This window comes from Lucilia sericata, unplaced genomic scaffold (genome assembly GCF_015586225.1).
Source record: "Lucilia sericata isolate MDLA Ls3-8-SP2 unplaced genomic scaffold, ASM1558622v1 Contig000161F_arrow, whole genome shotgun sequence".
In the NCBI taxonomy this organism is placed as follows: Eukaryota; Metazoa; Arthropoda; class Insecta; order Diptera; family Calliphoridae; genus Lucilia; species Lucilia sericata.
This window is the reverse complement of record NW_023994191.1, coordinates 4,377-31,646: the sequence shown is the minus strand read 5'-3', so window position 1 is coordinate 31,646 and position 27,270 is coordinate 4,377. Positions and strand designations below refer to the sequence as shown.

Here is a 27,270-nt window from a genome sequence, read left to right as displayed (position 1 = left end):
GGCCAGATTCGAACCGTTATAAATGAGCGAAATGATCTTTATTTATAAAATTGTTTATGTCAACTACAAGTCCTATACATTTTCTTCAATACAAAGATTTTACCTTTGTTATATCATGTAAATTCTCCGAGATTTCTTAATCAAGTTTTCAGACTATAAATTCCAAAAAAAAGAGCAAAGATGACGTGCTGTAGCTTTTAAGTTCCTCTTAAAGTAAAGACGAAATGTGGAGTAAATTGAATTTTTATAAATTTACAGTGATTTTAAAATTTAGTAGATATCTGAAAGAAGTAACAGGATTTAACAAACAATAAAAACACTTCCATATATTTATATTTTTATAGAAATTTTATTGTTATAAATTAAACATGAATTTAAAAAAAAATGGAAAAAAGTCGAAAACTCTCATTAGCCAATGACCGTAATGCCAGTTGACGTGAAAATTCTCAAAAATAATCGCTTAAAGTCTAGAAAAATTTACTAAAAAATATGCATTTGTTGTTTTAGAAGTAGAAACACAAACATTAATAAATTTTCTTATATTTTGTGGATGTGGAACTTAAAAAATATTAACATATATCAAAAAAAGAAACAGACGATTATGATACAAACATAAGCTGATACAGCCTTGAGGTATAAAAACGTCCATTTCGAAATTTATGAGCCCACAATGATGTTGTTGATGGGAATGTGGATGAGTTTAACGAAGAAACCAATGAATCCCATAATACAGAATCCGATAGCGGTGGCAATAGCAATCTTTTGGAATTCTTTGCGATCGGGTTTGGTGCAACGTTTGACCAAACGGATGGAGTCCTTGGCGAAAGCGCGACCAGGTTCACAGAATTTAACAACTTTATCCATGGCGGGTTTTTGTTAGTGAAATTTCAACTGTAATAAAAAAGAAAGTAAATATAATTAGTTACAATAGATCAAAGCATTTAACATTAAAATAAACAAATGAAAAGTGTGTTGAAAAGTGGAATCTTATTAAGACAACTTGTTGTAGTTTTCTTTTTGTGCTGTATGCTTGCACTCGTGGCATACGTCACACGTCAATATAATTTTCTCAAAAACTTAGTTTTTATGCGGAAACTATATTTTCCACACTATTCTAATTAATTACATATTAACTATTATTAAATATAATAAATTGGTATTATTTTTGTCACTTTAATAATAGTTAATACTTTTTTTAATTTATATTTTTTTTCTAATTAGAGCAAATTTCTCCCCTCTGTAATTTTGTTTTTTCGGATTCACTTTTCATGTTGTTTAATAATTTTAATGTTTTTTATTGAACTTGAATATGGTTGTTAACTTTGTAGAAACCTTTTCTAGTTGGTTTATTTATTAAATTAATTCAAGAAATTGTGTTATTTGTTTAATAAATTTTATATATAGTTTATTTTATAGAGTTTATGCACCACGCACCTACTTTTCGTTGCAATAAATTTAACACGAATGAACGCGAGAATGAAATTGTTGTATTCACATACTTTGACAAATTATACGTGGCAGACATTTACCAAATGTTTGCAGCTCCATCTATGTGTCATTAAAATTAACAAGGTTGTATTTTATATAAAAAGTGCTACCAAGTTACTGCTATAGCTCGTGACTGTTAAGATTTTTTTGAAATTAAGTTATTTTATTTTAAAACACGGTTCACAACAGAGCCTAGTCGATAGTCTAGTCTACAGTCTAGTCTATAGTGTAGTGTTCATGTTATTATTTAAAATTTTAATATAACTAATTAGTTTATTGTTTTTTTTTTGCAAAAAATTGATTCAAATGTAATGAAAACAGTGAACATACTTAAGTGTATGTATATATGTACATTAAGGCATAACTTTTTTACTATAACGGTTATATCCAAGTACGAACCGCATTCGTTAGATATTTAATGCCCACATACATAACCTGGAACTCATATCAGTTCAACAAAGTATCGTTTGAGTTGGAATAGGGAGAAAATTTTGTTTGTGAAAACTTTTGAAATAATGTTCATTCCTTTGTAAACTTGTGTGAATACAATACATCTTTTTTCTTAAACAAATACTTCCTTTTTCATGTAAATAAATTTGCCATCGCGTTCCAATTACAAGAGGTTATGGGCGACAAAGAAGTAAGTGGCATTCCACAATTTAACGGTTCCGGATATGACGAATGGCAATTCCGAGTGCAAGTTCGTCTAGAAAGTTTGAACTTAGGAGAAGTTTTAACGGGCTTTGCTCCTACGGATGCAGCAAAAAGGAAGGAATTTCCTTTGAAGGCATCATTTGGTATCAAATAATTGTGTTGAAATGTTGAATGTTGAAATTACATTAAAAGATATGTTATATGTACCCAAATTGAGAGATAACTTGCTTTCTGTTAAAAAGATGACAGCTGTCATCGGTTGTGAAAGGATATATTCAAATGTCTGTGGACCCATTGATCCTATAGCTTGGGATAGATCAAAATATTTTGTATCCTTTATTGACGATTTTACCCACTTGCAGTAATTTATGCTGTTAAAAAGAAGACTAACGTTTTCGAGAAATTGATGGAGTACGAAGCAATGGCTGCAGCTAAGTTTGGTTTTCAATTTCAAAGTTAACCGCAGATCAAGGAAGTGAGAATAACTCCAAGGAGCAATGGAAAATGGTCCAAATCGAAAGGTATTCAACTAGAAGAAACTATTGCTTATTCTCCACAACAAAATGTGGTATCTGAGCGTTTCAATAGAATACTAGTTGAGAATGTTCGTACTATGTTATTGGAATCCTGTATGCCGAAAAATATGTGGGATGAAGCAGCCCTTGCTTGTGTTTATATAAATAACAGAAGTCCCACCAAAGCTATAGAAGACAATGTGACTCTTGTAACGATCGTGTCTAACGGATATAAACTCTGGGATATGAATGAAAAAAAAAAAAGATTGTTACCGCCAGAGATGTTAAATCCGATGGAATTTGTTATCCGTACATCGATCGTTCTAAAGTAAATCAACCAATTACATTTGTGTTAAGGAGTAAAGACCAAGAAGGGGAAGGAGATATTGTTGATAATATTGATGTTAATAATGTATTTGTGTTAAGATTTAGTTAACACCCTTTTTGTAAAACCTTGTATTGAATTTTGTATTTGAGAAATGTTTTGTATTTATATTCATTCAAAAATAAACTTTTACAATAAAAGGTTATGGGCCCAGGAAGCTCTTGAATAATAATTAAAAAAAAAAATAAAATATTTTTTCTGAAGTGAAACATTTTTTTTTAAGTCAAGAAAAGAAAATTTTTTCAAGATAAAAGAAAATTTTTTCAAGACAAGAAGAAAATACAAAATCAAATATGGATTTTAGCAAGAACATCAAGATACTTAAAGGTGAAACTGAATGGACAATGTGGAAAAGAAAGATAAGAGATCTTTTAGATTACCATGAAGGAACATTGGATGTAATTGATAGGAAATTACATAAGCCAACTCCTCTAGAATCAACAGCCACAGCGGAAGAAAAGAAATTATATCAAGAACAAAGCGGTTTGTACAGAAAAGCCAACAGTTATGCAAAATCAGTGTTGTGTAGTTCAATAAGTGATGAAATTTACCAAAAAGTTATGGATAAAGAAAGTGCTGCAGATGTGTGGGATGCTCTTAAAAATCTTTCGAAGCAACAGCAAAAGATCAATTGTTCAAGGTATGTGCAGAAGATGTCACAATGCATATTGCCAAATTAAAAGGATTATGGTTAGAATTCAACAATGGACTAAAAGAAAAGAATTTAAACGAATTACCAGATTTATTGCTAGTGGGTAAGGTTTTGCACATACTACCATCAAAATTCGACACGTTCAAATCAAGTTGGATGATGTTAAGCAAAAATGAAGAGAAAACATTTGAAGAGCTATGTATGCAAATAACTATGTATCAAAGGAACTTTGGAAAAGGCAATACTACCTCAACTGAAGAAGCACTAATAGCAAAAACGAAATTTAAGAAATTTGAAAATTCTAACAAATTTAACAAGAAAAATAGTGATGTTTGCAACTACTGTAAGAAGAAAGGACATTGGGTACGTGATTGTCGCAAGTGGGCAGCAGATGGTAAGCCTAGTAAAGAAGCAAATGAAGCCAAAGCTGTGAGTCAAAAGTGTTTGCCTGTTTTTTGTGAGGAAGCAAATGTGGTGCAAGATGCCGATACCACATGTTGGTGGATTGACAATGGAGCAACACGCCATATAACTAATAGTAAAGACAATTTTAAGGATTTTAAGTCATTTTCAAGTCCAAATTTTATAAGAGCGGCAGGTAATGAAGTTCTACAAGCTATTGGTAAAGGTACAATAGAAATTGAATCAAATGTCAAGAACAAAACAGAGAGGCTGTATTTAACAGACGTTTGGTATGTACCTAATATCACAAGGAATTTATTCTCAGTGCTATCAGCTCAGGATAAACAACCAAATAGCAGATTTATATCAACAGCAACCAATTGTAAACTATTTGTTGATGATGAAATAGTTTTATGTGGGTCAAGATCAGTAGGTGGTACACTTTATAAAGCTAATATAAAAGCGATAAAGCAGTATGGTATGGAAGAAGTTAATGAAGTTCAAGATTCCGATTTACTTCAACTTTATCATGAAAGATGGGGTCACCAAGACAAACGACACATACAGAAGATGCTTAAATTAGAAATGGGAATTAGTATTAAAGATGATAAAACTGTTTGTGAGCCGTGTATATATGGAAAAGCTCATCGGTTGCCGTTTGGTCATAGAAATAAAGCTACTAGTCCCGGTGAACTCGTGACAGCTGATGTCTGTGGACCATTTAGTGAGTCGTTTTCTAAAAAGAAGTACCTGGTGATTTTTAAAGATTCGTATACGAAGTATCGTTTTGGATTTGTTGTAAAACAAAAGTCTGAAGTTAAAGACTGCTTAGAAGAAGTTCTGATGTTAGCAAATAATCGTGGTCATCATATAAAAGAATTATTAAGCGACAATGGTGGTGAGTTTGACAACCATGAAATAAAGTCAATTCTAAAGAAGAATGGTGTCATGCAAAGATTAACAGCTCCCTATACACCACAACAGAATTGCGCTAGTGAAAGAGAAAATCGTACAGTTGTTGAGATGGCTCGTACATTCAAATATTCCAATGCAGAAGCAAAGTTTCCGGATGCTATATGGGCTGAATTAGTAAGAACATCAATATATGTACTAAACAGAACTGGCAAGTCATCAGTAGAAAATAAAAGTCCTTATGAGTTATGGATGGGAAAGAAACCTAGAGTGCATCATTTAAGAATCATATCATGCGAATGTTATGTTCATATACCTAAACAAAAGAGAAAGAAGATGGATGCTAAAGCTACAAAAGGATTTCTCATTGGTTATGACGATGATGAGCGTTATCGGGTTTACATCAAAGAGAAACAAGAAGTTATACTTTCCAGAGATGTCAAATTTATTGAGAAAATTAAAACATGCGTATCTGATGATCAAAATACTAAAGAAGATAACAACAAAAATTTAGATACTGAAGAAAATAATGAAGTTAAGTTTAAGTTTGAAGAATACAGAAGTCAAAATGCAGATAATAAAGACAATGAAGATCATGAATTAGATGAAGATCAACAAAATGAAGAATTAATAGAAGAAGAACAACATAGTGACGAAGAACTTTATGATGATGCTTTTGAGGATGATTTAGATGAAATTGTTATATCAGATGATGATGTTCAAGAAGTTATTCCTGATAGAAGATTGAGAGGAAAACGTACGAGACATGCTGACTATGATGACAATTCTGATTTAATATTATCAAAACGATTAAGAGATCGTACTTTGATATCAAATCCTAAATATGATGATTTTGTTATGGAAATCCAAGATTTTATAAATAAAATTGAAACTCCTAAAAAAAATAAAATAAAAAATAAAAATAAAGCTATGGATTCTGAAATTAATTCCCTAAAAGAAAACAACACATGGGAATTAGCAGATCTTCCAAAAGGTGCAAAAGCTTTACCGTCAAGATGGGTGTTCCGAGTAAAGATGAATCCAGATGGTACCATAGAGAAGTTTAAAGCCAGATTAGTTATAAAAGGATTTACACAGAGAGAAGGTATAGATTACAAAGAAACGTTTAGCCCAGTAGCAAGATTAGCAACAATACGTGTAGTATTGAGTATAGCAGCTAGTAATAATATGCATCTATTTCAATTTGATGTCGCAACAGCTTTTCTTTATGGAGAATTAGAAGAAGAAATATTTATGAAACAACCTGAGGGCTATAGCGATGGTACAAAACGAGTGTGTAAATTAAAAAGAAGTTTATATGGTTTAAAACAAGCTCCTCGTTGCTGGAACAAGAGATTAGTGAAATATTTATTAAAAATTGGATTTAACGTTTGTGAAGCTGATCCGTGTCTATTTATAAGAATAAAAAATGGAAAGAAACTTATTTTAGTATTATATGTAGATGACGGTTTGGTTGCAGGAACAGACGAAATTGAAGTTCAAAATTTATTACAAGAGTTACGAGCTGAATTTAAAATTACATCTAAAGAAGCTAATTATTTTTTGGGTTTGGAGATAAAGAAAGAAAATGGTGCAATACGAATATCTCAAACAGCTTATGTTAAGAAAATACTTGAGAGGTTCAATTTTGATGAATGCAGACCAGTATCAACTCCAATGACCAAAATAGTAGAAGATTCCGAAACAGGGAAAGCTGAGGACTTATCTAAATTTCCCTATCGACAAGCAGTGGGAGGAATTATGTATTTAATGCTTGGTACAAGACCAGATCTTGCATACAGTATTGGATACTTGTCTAGAACTTTAGATAATCCTTCAAAAGAAGATATTGTTAGAGTAAAAAGAGTATTTAGATATATTGCTGGTACAAAAGAATATGGTATTACTTATACGGCTGACAATAACTTAAAGTTCGAATGCTACAGTGATGCTGACTTTGGAGGCTGCTTAAAGACTAGTAGATCGACATCAGGAATAATAATAAAATACGCTGGTGCTGTAATTTCATGGATGAGTCAAAGACAACCGATAGTAGCAACTTCTACAACAGAAGCTGAAATCGTTGCTGCTACTGAAGCTACTAAAGAAATTATATGGTTAAAAAGACTCTATTCCGAGTTAATTGGATACAAAGACGTTCCAGTATTGCAAGTGGACAATAACGCTGCAATAAGATTAGCTCAGAATCCAGAGTTTCATCGTCGCACTAAACACATAGCGTTGAAACATTTTTTCATTCGCGAAAAGGTATCCGAAAATGAAATTTGTGTTACAAGAATATCAACTGAAGACCAACTAGCTGATTTGATGACGAAACCACTACAAGCAACAAGGTTGAAATATTTAATAAGCAATTTGGGACTTTCAAATGTTAACAAATTATCTTAACAAGGGAAAGTATTGATGTTAATAGTGTATTTGTGTTAAGATTTAGTTAACACCCTTTTTGTAAAACCTTGTATTGAATTTTGTATTTGAGAAATGTTTTGTATTTATATTCATTCGAAAATAAACTTTTACAATAAAAGATAATGTGCCCGTTACTGATCTCGTAACTAATGAACAAGCTTCAGAAGCTAATGAAGATGTAGAAGCAGTACAAATTTGTAATGAAGAAACTCAGGAAATTAGAAGAAGCATTAAAAGAACGAAGAGCTCCTATGAGATTTCCAGACTACTTTACTAACAATTCTGCCACTTCATTTAATTGTTTAAGAAAGCCTGATAAATATTCGGAAATTTGTGGTAAACCTGATGCTGACATATAGTTAAAAGCTATCGAAGAAGAGTTAAAATCTATGGATACTTACTAAACCTCCGAAAAATGCAAAGCTATTGAAGTCCAGGTGGTTATTCAAAATCAAATGTGATGAGAAAGGAAATCCTATACGATATAAAGCCAGGTAAGTTATAAAAGTTTTTTTTTTTACAAAAATATGGAATAGACTACAACGAAACGTATGAACACGTAGTGAAATTTACAATCATACATGTTGTATTTGCTATTGCGGCTAAGAAAAACCTGCACCTTCATCAATTGGACATAAAAACTGCTTTCTTAAATGGAGATTTGCGTGAATAAATCTATATGGCTGTGCCAGTAGCGGTGACAGCTGAAAAAGTTTCATCTTGTCGACTACTTAAATCCCTCTATGGACTAAAACAGGCTCCAAAGTGTTGGAATGACAAGCTAAATTAAATTCTAATAAAAATTGGTTTCGTGCATTCCAAGCGGGATTATTGTCTATATATCAAGTTTTATATATTATAATAAATGTTGACGACTTATTAGTTGCTGGTTCGAACTTGACGTCAATGAAAATCTAAAAACTGAACTTTTGAAACATATTGAGTTATCTGATTGCGAAAAGCTAAAATATGTCGTAGGAATGAAGTTTGAAATCAACAACAAAGGCATGGAGATGTCTCTCAATATATAAAAGATTTTGGAAAGGAATGTAATCCTTTTAAGACGCCTATGGAAAAAAGATTACAACTTACGTATAATAACAGTAATGCAATTGACAAACCCTAACGAGAACTGTTAGGGAGTCTTATGTATGTAATGCTATGTGTAAGTCCTTATATATGCTATCATGTGAGTTATCTCTGAATATTCCAACAAAATCCTTCAGAAGAACATTGGCAAGCTTTGAAAAGAGTTTTAAAAGTTAATATACGAAGCAGGTGATGATACAATTATAGTTGGGTTAAGCTGAATACGTGAATTTAAGTTCTGCAGTGTCTGAGTCAATATGTCTGAGAGGATTACTTCAAGATTTAAATATAGTTCATCCTAATACAGTTTCCTTACTTGTTATAGGATGCGACCCATTTTCCATAAATTCACTTTGTATATGTGTCAAGGACGATATATAAAGCTCCTTCCTTTGTTTTTGCTACAATTTCATACATACATACATATGCATATTAGGGTATGACTTTTTGCAATTTTTGCAAATATAAAAAAATACCATAGCAAGAGCTTGTAGGGCGTGAACAGATGTTAAAGAATATGATATTATTTTTTCGCGATCGTGAAAAAAGTTCCCGCACCAAAGGCGATGAAGTTTTGTATAAATTTTACTTTTTCTATATGAGAAAAATAAATATTTTTGCCAACATTTTTGCATTTGTATTACATTATCTTAAAGAGAACATTGTTCTTTAAATCCTTGTTATGGAAATTTTAACAAATCGCGATAAAATTACATTTTATAGAAAATAGTATACTTTTATATCAAAATTATTAAAATAATTTTTGAAAAATAAGGAATGAAAGCATTTTAGAAATTGCTTTCGGTGCGGGAAGTTTTTTGACCGAATTGACTTAAAAAATAGCCTTATATTATCAGGACAGTATTAGCTTTAAGCCAGTGGTATGGTATTTTGGCGCCCAAAAAAAGGCATACCCTAATGTATATCTTTGATATAAACGATGGTAACACCACTAAGTTTCGATCTTTCTGTAAATATTTATGCTTTTTGATCTTGGAAACAGCGCTATATAAGCGTATAAGTTATTGCCTATATCAATTTGCTTAGTAGTAATATCTATTAATTCTTGCTGGCGATCAGGAGAACAAGTATAATATTCAACTGATACGAAAAACTATTAGTGGTGACAAAGTAACCCGCCAATAAACCCTTGCTACAGTTGGGCCAAGAATGCAAATGGCAAGAGTAAAGTTACTCTATGTCCATATACTTACATAATATGTATTTATGTATCAAGAAAACAAGTAATTTCACGAAGACTGTGTTCGAAATACTCTATAACGCGCGATCAAAAACCATCAACATAGAAAATTTTTTTAAGGGAATCCAAAATAAAACATATACAGAAGTTAGGAACAATTCTAGCTTATCGATCTGAGATGTTGTCAAGTTTTTTTCAATGCGTATTAGAAAAGCCTGTTCTCAATCAAAGATATTTGTGGTTAATCTGAAATTACAATAAATTGATCATTTTGTTTACTAAGCTTAATTTAGAAGTAAAATAAACAATTTGGCTGACATTATATCAATTAGTAAAAAAATGTATTTGAAATGACAATATCTAGGTCATATTATGTAATATCGCAATTACTAGAATAGACAGGAATATCAAGACTATTTAATAGCAAAAAACTAGAAAACAAACTCAACAAAAGAACAAAACAACAAAAAAGAACAGTAAGTATTAAACGTCATTGTACTGATAAGAGAACAATAACAGTAAATTTTTGTTTTTGTTCGAACACAATGACAGCCAACACACAGAGGATCATTTCTCAAAAACATGACGAAAACTAAAAAAAAAACAGTAATAAACAAATATTATTCATACACATAGTTGTTGCTTTTTATTATCGTATGATACATTCACTTTTTTACTTTGAAAGAAATCTAAAAAATAAAAGAAAAATGCATGAGAGTATAAAACTGTGAGAAAATTGATAAGAAATAGTAGGAAAACAAAATAAAAACTCAATACAATTTGAGAATATAATGCAAAAAACATAAATATTTAGGTACATATATATAATATGTATGTATGTGTAAATATTTCTGTGAATAGCTAATTGTATTATAATAAATATTTAAAAATAAATTAAATCAAAAACGGAAATGCAAACAATCCCCCTACTATATACATAGGTACAAACATACAATACAAAATCTCACTCAAAGCAGAACGAGTGGTAACATTTAAAGCAGTGATCGGCCACCATAGCTAACAGGAACCAAAAGAAATCTATTATTTAACAAATTCTAATATTAATGTCAACTAAATTTATAAAAATAAACAAATTGTAGACATAATTACATCCAGTAAATGCAAACAATTTGTGCGGTATGGTCTCTGTATGCCGACCACTTGTCAAGATAGGCTTCTATCAGACTACTTACTAGCCGTATAAACAAATCTACATTTCTATATACAACAATACTATATATTGTGTTGTCGTTTATTTAATTAACAAATAACAATAAAAATAAATAATAAAAATTGAGAATTCTCCGAGTGTTTCTTTGTCGCTTAGAAAAAAATTTAGTTTGTAAATGTTTGAGTTTTAAAAAATTTAGTAGTTATTTATCTACCTTAGAGAACGGTTCTACTTTGCTGCTTAAATTTTTTAAGATATATTATATTAAAATAATTACAAATTCAAAATAGTTTTAAAAATGAAACAATTTGTGATTTTATTTACTTTGTTAGCGGGATTTTTCCAAAATTCAATTTATGCCTTACAATTTACGGATTGCGGTAAATACTAAAATAAATAATAATAAATACGCCTTAAACAATTTGTCAAACCTATAAAAAAACATTTGTTATTTTAAAAACAGTTTTTAAACTAAAAAAAAAGAAACAAGAAAACTGTTTTCAATATATTTTTTAAATCTTTTACTTTGCACATTTAATCCAATTAAGTTTAATTAAGATTTTTCCCTGAATAGGATGATCTTAAAATTGAACTTTGAGTTGTGTGAGTGTGTACGCGAATTTTAAATAAAATTTAATATAGTTTATTGTCGGTACTTTATACTGGTCTTAATTGCAATTTATTTGTTATAATTATTTGTTATTTCCGTTTTCAGTTACTTATTACATCAACTATTCCATTCCGTATAAAGTGAAATAATAATATTTTTTTATAAAAATAGTTCGGTGTCCAGTTGAATTACTTAAAGAATCATGCAATTTTATATATTTTGGCACGAAAAGATTCTTTATTATCCTAATAAGTCGCAGGACTGAACAGCAGTCTAATTAAAATTAAAATCACAATTTTGATCGGCAAATCTTCTTTAACGATCGGAGGGTTACAGCTCATACATATCGTTCATTTACTACAAGAACTTTTTTGAACTTTTTATACCCTACACCACTTTAGTGGTGAGGTTATATTGGATTTGTGCTGATGTTTGTAACGCATATGTAGAATTAATGGTCCGATACCCATCTTAAAGTATGCCAATCAGCTCAGAATCATTTCCCAGCAAAAAAAGTGTGGAAAAAGATGTAGAATTTTCATCACAACTAGTAACCCGAAGTGCTTCAAATTTGGGTGTAAAAGCTATTAATTTTACATTTGCGTGTCATTGGAGGGATGTTGTTCATTTTTGGCAACTTTGAACTACATCTAATCTTATTTTTAGAAGCAGTAAAAATCCGATATTTGGATGTCAAAAATAAAACACATTCTCTTAATGACACGCTTATGTAAATTTCACTACTCTTTCACCAAATCTTGATGTACTTCAAATATGTTTTTTGTAATGACTTTTCCACATCTCTTTCCTCACTTTTAACTGGGGTTTCATTTGTAAAGAAATATTTGGTTTATAAAAGTGAAAAATATGTAATCGCATTTTAAGATGTGATTAAGATGTAGTTTGTAAAGTATGACATCAATTATTTTTTGCTGGGTTTCTAAGTCGATTAAGCCATGTCCGCCCGTCTGTCCATGTAATCAAACTATAGGTTCTATGAAATTTGGTACACATATTACTTATGATCTAAGTACGAAACCTATTTTGGTTGATATCAGACCATTATTTCACAACCGAAACTCCTAAATTGGGCTTTGGTTCCAATAATTATGCTAGATATATAAATATCTCTCCAAAAATAGACACAACATTATAAACATATGTATTTCGATAAAATTCGGTAAAACTAAATTTTATGTCAATATAAAAATCCCCTTAAAAAAATGTTTAATCGGTCATGCCCGACTATACTTTCTTACGTGTTTTTATATAGTTTTATCTATTTTCAAAAATGTCTATTATTTTCGGTGAAAGGGTAAATTTTTTCTTTAAACATTTTTACACCATTCACCTTCGTGAGATGAGTATATGTATATAAGTTTGTCAATTATTTTTGGTACTTTTTTGTTCTTCTTAAATCTTTAAACATGGATCGTCCTGATTGATCAATTTTTAATACTTAAAAATGTGAATCAACTTGAGATTATATCAGCTCCAACCATAATATCCTTACGATATATTTAATAGTATACGTTGGACGTTTAGAAACTCAATTTACTAACGTAGTTCCTTAAAAATGTTCAATCAATGTTCCCAAATGATGTAATATCTGGAATATCATCGCTCTCGAGATATTTGAAACTAATTTTGACGAAAGTCTATCAACGACAGAGAAAGTGTTCCAGCATTTCACATTTCTTTCTGCATGCTCTATATTTCTCAGTATCCGAAAGTATAATATTCTATAATACTTTATGTTCAATCTCTTACTCAGTCTGATGAGGTCTCATGTTGGTCTCAACTTATAAGATCTTGATGTCATATCCACCGTTCCTTTATTTCAAGTCTCCGATTGGGATTTTCTCGCATATGTTTTTAATTCAGGCCCCGTTGCGTCAGACCGTTTGTCAGGTTAACTTCCTCAAGTTCACTTCCTTTTATAGCAAGTATGTACATTCGCTCTTTCCTTGTCAAATATCCTATAGTCTGGTACTCACATGATGGACTGTCACAGGAAAGAAAGTCAGTTATGGCTTTCTTTCAGTCTGAGTCATTTTTATACTTAAACTTCTTGGTTGATAACGTCCTTTGGCTATCGGAAAATATGTTTATATATATATCTATTGTAACCTATCAAATTTCTCTTAACCGTTATGTCAATACCCACATACCCGGGTATGTTTTTAATTTTTGAAGTGATATATCTCGAGATCTATATATCGTATCGGCTTGAAATTTGGACTATGCTTTCAGAGTAATGTAATTAGTAATTAGTTAGATATATCTATATATATAATTCGAATAATAAAACATAAAATTTAAAATGGAACTTAATTTTTGTCCGACAACTGACATAAAATTTGTATACATACCCGGGTATGTTGGGTATTGATGTACGTAATTTTGCTCGTGTATAGACAAGGCGGTTAAATAGATTTAAAGAGGGTCATTTCAAGATGCTTAAGTACATAATCTAATTGAAAAATATTTTTAATTTAAATTATATATAAATGAAATGTGAAAATTTTATTTTATAAAATGTTTTTGCAAAATATTATCAGTAAATAAGAGTTTCTTAAGGTCAAAATTTTATACATAAAATATAAAATATCGTTTTAATGCACTCAACGAGATAATTATGAATAATATCTATAGCATTTTTAGAATTGTCGAAGTCACATCATAAGTTACTCATGTTAAAAAAAACATGTCAGTTACTTGGTTTTAACTTTTAATCATATTAAATATACATGAAAATAATTTATTAAAATATAGTTTGTAATATTTAAAATTTACTATTTATCACGTTTTTATAATACTTATAAAGTAAATGTAATTTGCGTACAAGTCGATAAGATATATTTTTCTTAAATATAAAGTAAATATCGTCTTTGCGAAAACAAAAGTTTTACGTAAAACTTTCAAACTATTATTCCACCATTGTTTTATTGGCATTTATGATGCACCGACGATATTCATATTCAATCTGGTCTGACTAATTTTTCGCATTAGTCAGATTAATAAAAAAATATATTAAAATTTCAAGTCCAGAAAACTATTTACTGTAAAAACTGCAAATTTGACAAGTACTCGAACGAAGATATTTATAAATAACAATTTATATTCTAAATAGAACATTTATTGCTATAATAAAAAAAATTGCTTAATGATATCTTTTAATTTTTATTAGGTTCCAAAATAGGAAAATTTACAAAAATTGTTGTCTCCGATTGTGATACTACCAAAAATGAATGCATTTTAAAGCGTAACTCATCCGTCTCCATAACAATTGATTTCTCCTTGGGTAAGAAGATAGATAATTAATTCAATTATTAAAGCAATTAAAAAAACGCCAACAAACAAAATAATGTTTTTTTTTTTTTTTCATTTACAGCTGAAGATGTTACAGCGGTTAAGACCGTTGTACATGGCAAAGTATTGGGTGTAGAAATGCCTTTCCATTTGCAAAATCCCGATGCCTGTGTTGACAGCGGTCTTAAATGTCCTTTGGAAAAGGATGAAACCTATGAATATACCGCCACCTTACCCGTTTTAAAAGCATATCCCAAAGTTAATGTTATGGTTAAATGGGAATTGAAGGATCAAAATGATGAAGATATCGTTTGTGTCGAAATACCAGCTAAAATTCAATAAGAACAATAATACTTATTTTACTTTAATACATACTACTTCTACTATTAAAATTACTCAGTATTTTAAAAAGAGAAACGTTCGAATGTACTATATTTAAAAATCAATAAATTATTTAAGTTTTGTAATTTAATAAATAAACCCATAAATTAACCTTAAAATACTAAATGGTTCCATTAATTGAGAATATCCTCATTTCCAAATTTAAATCGCAAAACCGATTTTGTACACGTAGTTCCTATTTTATTCTCACAAATTTTTAAATAATTCACTTGATTTTATGAACTGAACAAGCTGTACGTAATTAATTTTGAATTACCTTATTCTATGTTCCCACGTACAGTTTATTTATACCCCGTTCAGACGATGCAATTATTCGTCATTCACGCTCTCATTCGTCATTCAACCCCAATTACAAACTGAATTACTTGATTGGACATACAAAATTTCTGCTGCGAATTACACAAACTGTACATAATTCAGTTTGAATTACGTACGAATTACGAATGAATGAGTGTCATCTCTAATTTTTTATTTGTTTTCAGAGTCCGAATTAAGTAATTCAACTGCTCGTGTGGACCGTATTATTCACGATATGAATTACTATTACCATTTTGTTGTAATTTTATTTATTATTTGTCTTCAACAAACAAACAGCTGACTATATTCAATACTCGATAAAAATTAGAGATGACACTTATTGGTTCGTAATTCGTAAACCGTTATTCCTGTAATAGACTACGGCATTTTTTCCATTGTATACGTGGCAAAAATCATTATACATATACAATAATCTGCAGCTTCAATATGAAATAAGGCTCATTTGATCCGGTTTAATATCTAATTATGGAGACCGCCGCAGGGAAATGCGAATAATTTTGTGAATGATATGAGAATGACGGAAAATGGCCTTACGCCGAAATTCTTCAAAATTTTGTTTCTAAGACTGGTATTATGTTCGACATTCCGTCTGCAATTTCAGGAATTTATTGATAACACTATGCGACCTAAATACCTGGGAAATTCTACTATTTTCCTGAAAGGTTCATCCGAGTACAACTTCTTCTTTCTAAATCTAAATCTAATACGAAAACCCGGTTTTTTACCCGTATCTCAAGATTGTGGAGGTGTTTGCCAAATTTCAAAACAGATTCTTGCTCTAATTAGATCGACCTTTCAGACAAATAGTGTCACTTCCCAGGTATTTCAATTTTCGTTAATTTAGTCTCACTGTGTAATGTGAATTCACATATTGAGATATTGAAATGTAAAGGAAATATTGAACCCATGAGTTGCAATTCGGGTTTGAGTTAGAGTACTAATCTTGTGTCATCGCCATAATATTTTAAGGATAATGTATAATGCTTTTATCAGTATCAGCCTCGTGCTGTTGTTTCACCTCGAAGTGAGGTTATGTTTTGTGAGGTTATAATGGTCTTAATTATATCTAAACTGTTTATATCCTGGTGGAGACCATTAAATCTCTTCAACTTTACCAATAGAATACCATCTAAAACTCTAGATCTACTTAGTGTTTGAAGGTCCCCAGCTTCCTACGTGTAAAATATAGGTCGACTCGTATTCAAACAACATACAGAGATTACTCGAAGTGGTTTAAGTACCTGTTAAACACATAGCCTTTTACCAATAAATCATGCCCATAACGAGAGAAATTGTCTGCCTTGATTTTAATTTTTCAATTAAAGAGACACACATGAGATTTTCGGAAACGCTAGACGTAATCGTTCCCGTGTCTCAATTAGATGGCCATTGCTTGATGCTATTCATGAGATCGAATCAATACTTAGAAATTAGTAGCAGATTGAATATAACGGGGTACGTAGTATGGTAATATCTTCCCAGTAGTTAACAAAACGCCTTGGTTTGTGGGAGTTAGCGGAAAAACCTGTGAGATAAATCGGTTCCGGACATTCCTTTTGTGGGTACACTTTAGTAAAGATGCATGTCATTTCATCCGATGTGTGCGAACACTGCATTGTTTTGGAAGACGTTTCATACATTATACTCCGCAGGTTTTTCCATTGATAATGTGGTTATATTGGTTTGAAAGTATTCATTGAAGATGAGGGCCCTGAGAATTTATGTATCCTATTTTATTTTCTGGAGAAGTCTTAGGAAAAGAACGAGGCTGGTAAATAAACTATTTGCCTATTTGTGAGATGTTTTCCTTAAGAATATTTAAATTTTAGCCTTTTTCCCATAATATCGACATTCCTGTTACGGACTTAATCCACAATCTTTTACACTTTCAATATGGTTTTGTTTTTCTAACTCAGTATTGAACTTTTCCACATTGTTTAGCGTTATTCAAAGTTTAACATAATAATCTTTCGTTCAGCTCCAAGAGCAATACTTGTTCTCAAAATAACAAACAAATATCTTTGTATATTGAACATATAGAAAATGTATGTAGTTTATTTTTACATATATGTATGTATAATGTATATAATTATGTATGTATTCCATTTGTATTCGAATATTATAGTTACATATAATATTGTAAAGTTAACTATATTTAAATTTAATTTTTTTATTTAATGAATCACACTTTAATTTTGATATATTTCTTTAAAAACGGTAGAAAAAAGTTTAATGTGATGAAAAAAAATAATGTTAAATCAATGAATGGGAAACTTAATTTTTTGTTTTAATAAAAAAATGTGTATCAATTAAAAAAAATTAAATCACTACATTACAAGCAAAGTATAAAAGAAAATTAAACAACAAACTAGGTTTCTTAACACTAAAAACTAACATACTAAATATGTCGGTCGTATAATTCGTACAATGTTTAAAAATTTAGAATATTACATATTTTTACATTACAATTTCATGTGTTTTTTAAAAAAGTCTTTTTTGCATTTATTTCTTTAAACGAGTAACAAAAATATTAAAACTAAAAAGATGCCAATTTAAAGGCAAATATAAAAGTTTGTAATTTTTAGCAATTGCATGTACGATTTACATCCAATAAATTAATTTCATTTAGATATTGAATCAATCATTTGTTTTCATTGAAATGTTCTCTTTAAAAGCATAACAAATTCAGTTCTTTCTTCACTTACCAGACTATATATAGGTATTTCTTTATTAACATTATGTGTAATAATTATAATAATATTTCAAATTACATAGAAATTAGAAATTATTTCCCAATTTGATTTGTTAGTGTCTTATAATTATTATCCATAGTGTAAAGAGTGTTTGATATTGTTATTTAAAATTATTACAATAAACATATTATGCAAAGTTTGCAAATATATTATTTATTTGCAATGATCCAATTTCAAAATATAAACATACATATGTATGTATGTATGTATGTAAATCGTCTTCTTATAACAAGGAAAAAAATCTATAAAAAAAATGTATTTCATTTCCATCATATTGAATTTATGGAAATTTGTTGTAGTAGTAAGTATATTATAACATGCACTTAGTTTATCTATTCCATAGCATAATCATCCCAATTATACCAACCACCTGTTGTTGTCGACGATGATGTCGTTCCACTCATAAAACGAGTAAATGTATGCAGATTACGATTGGTTTGTGTCATTTGAGGATTATGATGATGATTTGATGGTTTTATGTCTTGTCTTTCCATTTGTGTGCTATCGAAACGATTTAAAGGATTACAATTATCTAACAATTCTGTTGTAGTTGTTGCATTAGTATATGAGCTGGTTGTAGTGTTATAGCAGGTTGAAGAAGTCGTACATGTGGTGCTGTTATCTAATGTTGCATCACTATCATCATCATGGGTTTTCTTACGCTTTAAAATGGCAGCATGTAGTTCTCTAGAACAACTGTGACCACGTGACTGCGCACGTTGCACTTGTAAAATGGGTTCGTATTCGTAGAGTTGACTAATATAGAAACGATCCAAATCAGCTTTCTTATAAAACTCTTTAAGGCGGGCAAAGGCATTACTGTGAAAAAGAAAAGAATTATAATTGTAATAAAATTTGGGTAATGAAAAAAGAAAATAGATTTTTATCCCCTAAAATTTCAAGAGCTCGGTAAAAATCCTTTAGTTTGGAAGATGTTTTTGCTTTTCTTAATTGCATAAATTTTTCCTCAATAAAGAACCTCTATTACTATATTATCTATCTATCTATCTATCTATCTATCTATCTATCTATCTATCTCGAGCGAGCGAGCGAGCGAGCGAGCGAGCGAGCGAGCGAGCGAGAGAGCGAGCGAGCGAGCGAGCGAGCGAAGCGAGCGAGAGCGAGCGAGCGAGCGAGCGAGCGAGCGAGAGAGCGAGCGAGCGAGCGAGAGCGAGCGAGAGAGAGAGCGAGCGAGCGAGCGAGCGAGCGCGAGGAGCGAGCGAGAGAGAGAGAGAGCGAGCGAGCGAGCGAGCGAGCGAGCGAGAGAGCGAGGAGCGAGGGAGCGAGAGAGCGAGCGAGCGAGCGCGAGCGAGCGAGCGAGCGAGCGAGCGAGCGAGCGAGCGAGCGAGCGAGCGAGCGAGCGAGCGAGCGAGCGAGCGAGCGAGCGAGCGAGCGAGCGAGCGAGGAGGAGGGAGCGAGCGAGCGAGCGAGCGCGGGAGGACGAGCGAGGAGCGAGCGAGCGAGCGAGCGAGCGAGCGAGCGAGCGAGAGAGCGAGCGAGCGAGGAGGAGCGAGCGAGGGAGCGAGGAGGAGCGAGCTATCTATCTATTCTTATCTATCTATCTATCTATCTATCTATCTATCTATCTATCTATCTATCTATCTATCTATCTATCTATCTATCTATCTATCTATCTATCTATCTATCTATCTATCTATCTATCTATCTATCTATCTATTATTTATTTATCTATCTATCTATCTATCTATTATATTTATCTATCTATCTATCTATCTATCTATCTATCTATCTATCTATCTATCTATCTATCTATCTATCTATCTATTTATCTATCTATTTATCTATCTATTTATCTATCTATCTATCTATCTATCTATCTATCTATCTATCTATCTATCTATCTATCTATCTATCTATCTATCTATCTATCTATCTATCTATCTATCTATCTATCTATCTATCTATCTATCTATCTATCTATTATCTATCTATCTATCTATCTATCTATCTATCTATCTATCTATCTATCTATCTATCTATCTATTTATCTATCTATCTATCTATCTATCTATCTATCTATCTATCTATCTATCTATCTATCTATTTATTTATTTATTTATCTATCTATCTATCTATCTATCTATCTATCTATCTATCTATCTATCTATCTATCTATCTATCTATCTATCTATCTATCTATCTATTTACCTATCTATGAATCAATATATCTAAAATTAACTTAGTTTATAACTTACCTAAAACTAATATTATGTTTATACATCAAATAAGCAACAATAATTGTTAGACATTTCTGTTCGCCACCATTACAGTCTATTACCAAAATCGTGCCGTTTAGCCTGTAAAGCTTTATTGATAAACTTTACCGCCCTATAGCAATTTGGTAAGACTGTTGTTAAATATGATTTCTCGCCGAAATTTAAGTCAATCACTTTAAATTCTTTGCCAAAACTTAAATGATTTGCTGAACTCGCTGTTGGTGGACAATAATAATCAAATGCATTTAAAGAGGAACTATCATCATGTCGCCTCGGTACATTTTGTGCCTTTTCCTTGTTCATTGAACAGAGTTTAAAAATGTCGGGTTGTTGATTTGGATAATATAATTCCTGTATATGTTTATCAATTATGATTATGTGAGTGAATCCATGGGAGCGTAATTGTTCTTCTTTCCAAGATATAAAATCTTTGGTCAAATATATACCAGGCATAACACATTCTACCAATAATTGTGACTCTGAATTTTCAGAAATCGACTGTTGGGGGGATATATTTAAATTTGTATTGTTAGCTTCAAACATTGTAGCATTTGTCAAAGTTGTTGTTGTCTGTAGGAGAGGTAATGAAGTCATTATTGAGTGTTGGTTATTTAGTGCGCTTAAGCCTTGTGGTTGCTGTTGTTGTGGTATTTGTTCTGGTTGTTGTTGTTCTTGATGCGATAATGGATTTGTAATTGTAGCTGTGCCAGCCTCAAATGACATAGTATCAAAATTATTGAAATTTTTCGATGCCAAAGAAAAGATTTTTGGCAGTGTCTGAAAAATATAAACAAAAATAAATAATTGCAATATAGAAATTGAATTGTTTATTGATAAGAGAAATATATATAAATTTCTAGTCGAATTATTTAGGTATGTAGTAAGTGGAATAATTTTTCAAAATCTATAATTAACAGAGTTTTTTTTCTTGTTTATAGATAATTATAATAAAATTATAAGAATTAATTATACTATTATTTAATCTTATAAAAATGGAAACTCACTAACAACACTATGAGAAACTTTAAGATTTTTCATTTTACAGTTATTGTAAAGAAATAGTAGTGAAGTCCAAAGAACCTGAATAATCGATTACAATTACTATAAAATTCAAACAATTCCATAGGGAAAGTATGGCAGTTGAGCTCGCGTATGGATGATTTATTTTCCATAGCTGCTTAAAATCAAGAACTGTCCACTCTTCTTAGCACATCCAATATAATCGATTATTAATAGATTTTAAGCAATTAAAGTCCATACCGCAAAACTGATCTAAACCTTTGGGTAACCAGCATGCTCCTATTTTACTGAACTTTCAACTCATGCAAAACCAGCTACAAACGACAGCAAACAATGTTACTACAATTGTGTCTCTACTCCAGAATGATTCGATTCTCAATAGGCCAAAGATTGTCAACTTAATAGGATGAACTTCCAACATCTAAAGTATTCTTCACAAGTTTAAAGGTTTATTTAGGGCAATTAAGAGCTCTTAAACTTTATTCTAGACTATAGTCCAGACTAAAGTCTTATCTGTAGTAAAGTCTTATCTATAGTAAAGTCTTATCTATAGTCTGAATTATAGCCTAGTCTATAGTAAGGACTATAGACTAGTCAATAGTCTGACTATAGTATTGTCTATAGTCTTGACTATAGTCTAGTTTACAGTCTTGGCTATATCCTAGTCGATTGTCTGTACTGTTGCCTAGTCTATATTCTGGAATATATACTAGTCTATACTCTGGAGTATGTTTTTTAATTTGAAAGGAGGATATGTATACATCAAATACGAAGAAATACACCTAGGGCTCAGGCCGGAATCCAACCCACCACTTTCGGTCTACCCGACTAAAACACTACCCTACCGGAGGCCACCTACTCTGGACTATAGTCTATAGTGTGTGCTCTATTCTAGTTTATAGTCCAAGGGAGTTGTTTTTTCTATTCTAACTATTCTAGCAAACAAAACCATTGACAATATTTGAGAATCTCTGTTAATTACGGTAAACAAATAAAAAACAATAAAACAAACACCTTAACGAATGACAATATAATGCTTAAGTGAAAAACAAAAGAAATAATACACAAGAAATAGAAAAAAAACTCTAAACATAATAAAAAATACAATAAAAACAGAAGTAAAAAATAAATTGGTTGTTGTGCAAATGAAATCTAAAATTGTACTTGACCTCGTTACACATGTAAATTACAACAGAAGAAAAAAGTGAACAAATTTCTAATACAAATAAAAATACAGATATAGCGAAAACTACAAAAAAATAACACAAAAATAAGAAAACTGAAAACTATTTATTACAGTCCACTTACCATGGTTTACATTAAGGATTCCTTTAAGTGGGCTTTTCTCCAATTGCAAACATCAACTAAAATACAGTTTATTATGCAAAAATTTATACCCGGTAGTTAGTGTAGGATGTTTTTGTTCAATAATTTATTTAAACAACAAAAAATGCAACATTCACCTTTCTAACAAGACCCACTTTTTTACATGTGAAAAAGAAAACCTTGTCGTTGCCGATGTGCGTATTACTGAAACCGCCTGTTGTTTGTAACACTTATTTTTTATTATTTTCTTTTTTTATAATTTTGTTTCCTTGATGGTCTGGATTTTATTTTTCTTTATCGAAAATACAAAATTTTGGGATTCACCTCGCACTAGACATGTCTGCCTTTGCTACTATGCGGTATGTTCATATTCGTCGTGTTTATGTTGTGTCTCGTACGCTTTTTTCGCGCAATTTTTCTTTCTTGTTTTTAGTGGTAGTTTTCTTTTCCCGTTTTTTATTTATTTTAATTGTTGTTGCTTGTGCTACTTTTGGCATAGAGAAAAATTTCAACCTTGTTAGGACTTTTATATGTACTTCATTTTTCCTTGAAATTGATAGTTATTTATTTATAAATGAAAGTTTTAGATATTACTTACTTCAATTTGTTTATAATATTATAATTTTTTTAACGCGTAATTTATTTTTGTTTGCCTATTTTTAATAAGCAATTTTACTAAGAGCGTGTAAAACAATAAGTTTCCTCTTCTTTCCTTTTTAATCACTTTTGACATTTCTTTAGAGACCAGCGGCAACTAATATTAAAGGCGGCGGCTGCTGATTTAAAAATGTCAACGGCGTTGTAAAAGCCGACTATGTTTTGAACAACTTGTTTTAAATTTTCAGCGGTATTCATAATCCGTTAATAATCTCGTTTATAAAAATTTTAAATTATATACTTGAGAATTAACGTGTAAATTTTATTAAAGTAAAGTAGATAAAATTACAGCAAATTGAAAAGAAATCAAAATTGTTATGAAATTTTATAAGGACTTGAAAAATTCCAATTCGGTTCCTTGGCTTTTAAATTTGAGTCATAGCTGTTTGCACTGTCATTTCCAATGCCGTGGATCAAAATAAACCGGAAATAGCAGTTTGTTATTGTACAACTAATGCTGTATTTATGGCGCGATGAGATTTATTTCTTATTGCAAATGTTTGTTGATATAGTATAAATTCTGTTTGCTCCAACTTTAACAAGTTAAAACATTATTTTAAGGGAAACGTAAATGGTGTAAATGGCATGTAATAACAACAACGTAAAAACATGATTTTAATAAGAAATATTAAAATATTTGAAAACAATCTATCACTAAATTAATTAACTTAAGTATTTCAAAGTTTTAAATTAAAACAATAGCCGTTCACATTTGATAAAAAAGTTATAAACAAAATATTTTGTTGGAATAATGAAGTACAGTGCATATTACAATATTTTACAAATAAATATTTAAATTAATATAATGATGTATGATTTTAACAAAAACAAGTTAATCTTTGATTAATCATTAAAAACTACTTTCAAATATTTGGAATACGACGTAATCTATAGTCTAGTCTATAATCTGATCAATAGTCTAGTCTATAGTCAGGACACCAGTCTATTCTATAGTCTGAACTATAGTTTAGTCTATAGTATCTAGTCATATATAATCTATTCTATAGCCAGGACTATAGTCTAGATATAGTCTGGACGATAGTCTATTTTATAGTCAGGAATATAGACTGAACTATTGTTTAGTCTATAGTCAGGACTATAGTCTAGTCTATTGTCAGGACTAAGTCAGAACTAAGGACAATAGTCTAGTCAATAATCATGACCATAGTCTAGTCTGTACTCAGGACTACAGTCTAGTTTATAGTCAGGACTATAGTCTAGTCTTCAGTCATGAATATAGCCTAGTCTATAGTTTAGTCTATCGGTAGTCCTGCCTATAGTCTAGTCTATAATCAGGACTATAGTCTAGTCTATAATCAGGGCTATAGTCTAGTCTATAATCAGGGCTATAGTATAATCTATAGTCAGAATTATAAACTATTCAATAGTCAATACTATAGTCTTGTCTAAAGTCAGGAATATAGTCTACTCTAGATATAGTCCAGTCTTAAGTCAGCATTATATCATATATATTCTAGATTGTAGTCTACTCTCTATTCTATAATTTAGTCTGTAGTCTAAAATATTTTGTAGTCTATAGCCTAACTTTAGTCTGTACTAAAGCCTGACCTAGTCTATAATCTAATCTATAGTCTTATCTACAATATAGTACATAGAATAGTTTACAGTCCGGACTTCAGTCTATAGTCGAATCTATGGTTTATCCTAGTTAAGAGTCTGGACTATACTCTAGGCGTTAGTCTATACTATAGTTGAATTTTGTGGAGAAAACGCAGCTGGAATTATTTTTTAAGTAAAGATTAGTTTATTTAATTTTTTTAAGTTATACACATGAATTATTTTCAATTTATATTTAAGTAAAATAAGCTTTTTAATGCAAATATTGTAAATACTAAATATTGATAGCGACCGTTAAAATTACCCAGCAGTTTTAAAAGAAACACTTTTTCACACACAGTTTAACCAAATGTCGTATGTGGTTGACCCGAACTTATGCTTTTTGTTGGGTAATTTGGCAATCAAAATGTCCAACATCACTTTAATGTTCCTTGATATTCAAATATATTTAAAATTGTTCGCGTAGACTGAATGGAACTCCTTCTCCAATGAACATGCAACCTGCAAAATTATATGAAAAATAAATATTTCGTTACCGCCACCAAAAACTGCAGGGTAATGCACTATTATTGCTCCCTATATAAAGGGACTGGAACCATTGTTTGCATTCAGTAATAAACTTACAACAAAATGCATTTTTTGGTAAAATTTTTTTATTGCTTTGGTGGCAACCACTTTGCATCAAAGTAATGGTGAAAATATTTTTAAAAAATTAGCTCACGATATTGTAAGTCCTTTTTCCGATTAAGGTGGTACTTAAAAACAAAACAAAAAATTTAATATTAATATTTCTAACAGGAACATGTGGCTGATAAGTTTGCCCATGACGTCAGGAGAGGATTTGATGATTTCGGTCATGACGTTAAGAAAGGATTCGACATTTTTGGTCACGATTTGAAAAAAGGTTTCAATGATTTTGGTCATGATGTGGTGAGTTAAATAAATTATTTAGAAAAGATTTAATTTTTCATTAAAAATTTTTTATATACATATATTTTTTGCAGAAAGATGCTGCCGATGACATAGATCATATTATGGTAAGATTTATTGATTTATAAATTATTAAATGTGACTTTTTAATCAAAATTTTATAAAATTTTAGAAAAAGTTTGGTGGTGATGTGGTTAGTATTGCTAAAATGATTGAAATATGCATATTAATATTAATTTAAAATGTTTTCGTACAGGATCGCATTGTAAAGGACTTTGAATCCCACGTAAAGGATGCAATTGCTAAGGCCGAACCATTTTTGAAAATGGCCAAAATCATCGTTAAAGATATGCTTGCCTTATCGGAAATCACCGATGTTGCAATTTTGATTGAAATGCTTATGGTATAATTTTTCAATATTTTATTTTTCTATAAATGGAGGAATCACTTGCCAAAACGTTTAACTGATATTATACAAAATATTATATGATAATCGGTTTGGGAAGTGAAGCATCCAAAAAATACATATTATATATTGTACATTAATTTCAATAAATATTGTCAGTGCACTGCAAATTTTTGAATTTTTTTTAATTCCAATAGTTTACGAATGTTTCGAATTTGCCTGTACTACATTTCGATAGGTTCCTATAATGACACCATCGTTCAGTATAGTTATGTGATTTACTATATCTTTATACTGAACTTTTGTGGTCCCCTTTGAATGGTTTGGTTGAGAAGTCATCAGCCAGGATCTCAATGGATACCCAGAATCACCTCTAGATATATAATTTTAAATAAAAAAACATTTTAATATGTGTCGCCAAAAATATGTTGTATCTGCATTTTCAAAACATATTTGCAGAACTCTGAGGAGCTCTATATATAGGAATCATCTCGGGCTTATGGAAATTTGACATTTAAAATATGGTAAACATAGTACATAAACAAAAATACTTAACTTTGTTATCGATTCATTTAAAATATTTTGGTTTTATCATTGCACATTAATAGAGTGACAGGACACATCGAGACTTGTATGCAATCGATAGCTCCAATAGTTCCGCCTATAATGAAACACAATGCTGCGAGGGTCTATAAAAGAAAAAAGTCATATATTAGTTTTACCGCTTAATTGTTCATCAAGCTAAAAAAAAATCTTTAGCTGTTAAGTTGAATGGATTGTCAAAAGATCGAAGAATGCCTCGATCAACTTCTTGATCGCTAA

General features: G+C 30.6%; 4 protein-coding genes across 6 annotated transcripts; 2 read left to right on the top strand and 2 right to left on the bottom strand.

Moving 5' to 3' along the window:
* Positions 1-329: 329 nt before the first annotated feature.
* LOC119601431 (protein transport protein Sec61 gamma-2 subunit) lies at positions 330-1,514 on the bottom strand. Of its 3 annotated transcripts, none has more exons than XM_037952368.1 (2): positions 1,435-1,514; positions 330-891 (listed from the first exon to the last, which is right to left on the bottom strand). In XM_037952368.1, exon 2 carries the CDS (start codon positions 862-864, stop codon positions 658-660), a length of 207 nt encoding a protein of 68 aa, XP_037808296.1. In that variant the 5' UTR covers positions 865-891; positions 1,435-1,514; the 3' UTR covers positions 330-657. The 3 variants fall into 3 exon arrangements, with proteins under 3 accessions (XP_037808296.1, XP_037808297.1, XP_037808298.1); XM_037952369.1 differs by having other exon boundaries at positions 1,439-1,508; XM_037952370.1 differs by having other exon boundaries at positions 1,333-1,473.
* A 9,523-nt stretch (positions 1,515-11,037) lies between these two features.
* Positions 11,038-15,336, top strand: LOC119601400 (NPC intracellular cholesterol transporter 2 homolog a). The gene is made up of 3 exons (XM_037952321.1): positions 11,038-11,279; positions 14,700-14,813; positions 14,904-15,336. Exons 1-3 carry the CDS (start codon positions 11,198-11,200, stop codon positions 15,161-15,163), a joined length of 456 nt encoding a protein of 151 aa, XP_037808249.1. The 5' UTR covers positions 11,038-11,197; the 3' UTR covers positions 15,164-15,336.
* Positions 15,337-17,841: 2,505 nt separating this feature from the next.
* Positions 17,842-23,609, bottom strand: LOC119601399. The gene is given in 4 exon segments (XM_037952320.1): positions 17,842-19,113; positions 20,511-20,608; positions 20,610-21,308; positions 22,860-23,609. Coding segments are annotated over 4 exon segments (1,287 nt in total). The 5' UTR covers positions 22,863-23,609; the 3' UTR covers positions 17,842-18,626.
* LOC119601432 lies at positions 23,214-26,451 on the top strand. Its single transcript, XM_037952371.1, has 6 exons — positions 23,214-23,236; positions 25,800-25,839; positions 25,911-26,042; positions 26,117-26,149; positions 26,215-26,235; positions 26,299-26,451. The coding sequence occupies exons 1-6, from the start codon at positions 23,214-23,216 to the stop codon at positions 26,449-26,451; spliced, it is 402 nt and encodes a 133-aa protein (XP_037808299.1).
* Positions 26,452-27,270: the final 819 nt, after the last annotated feature.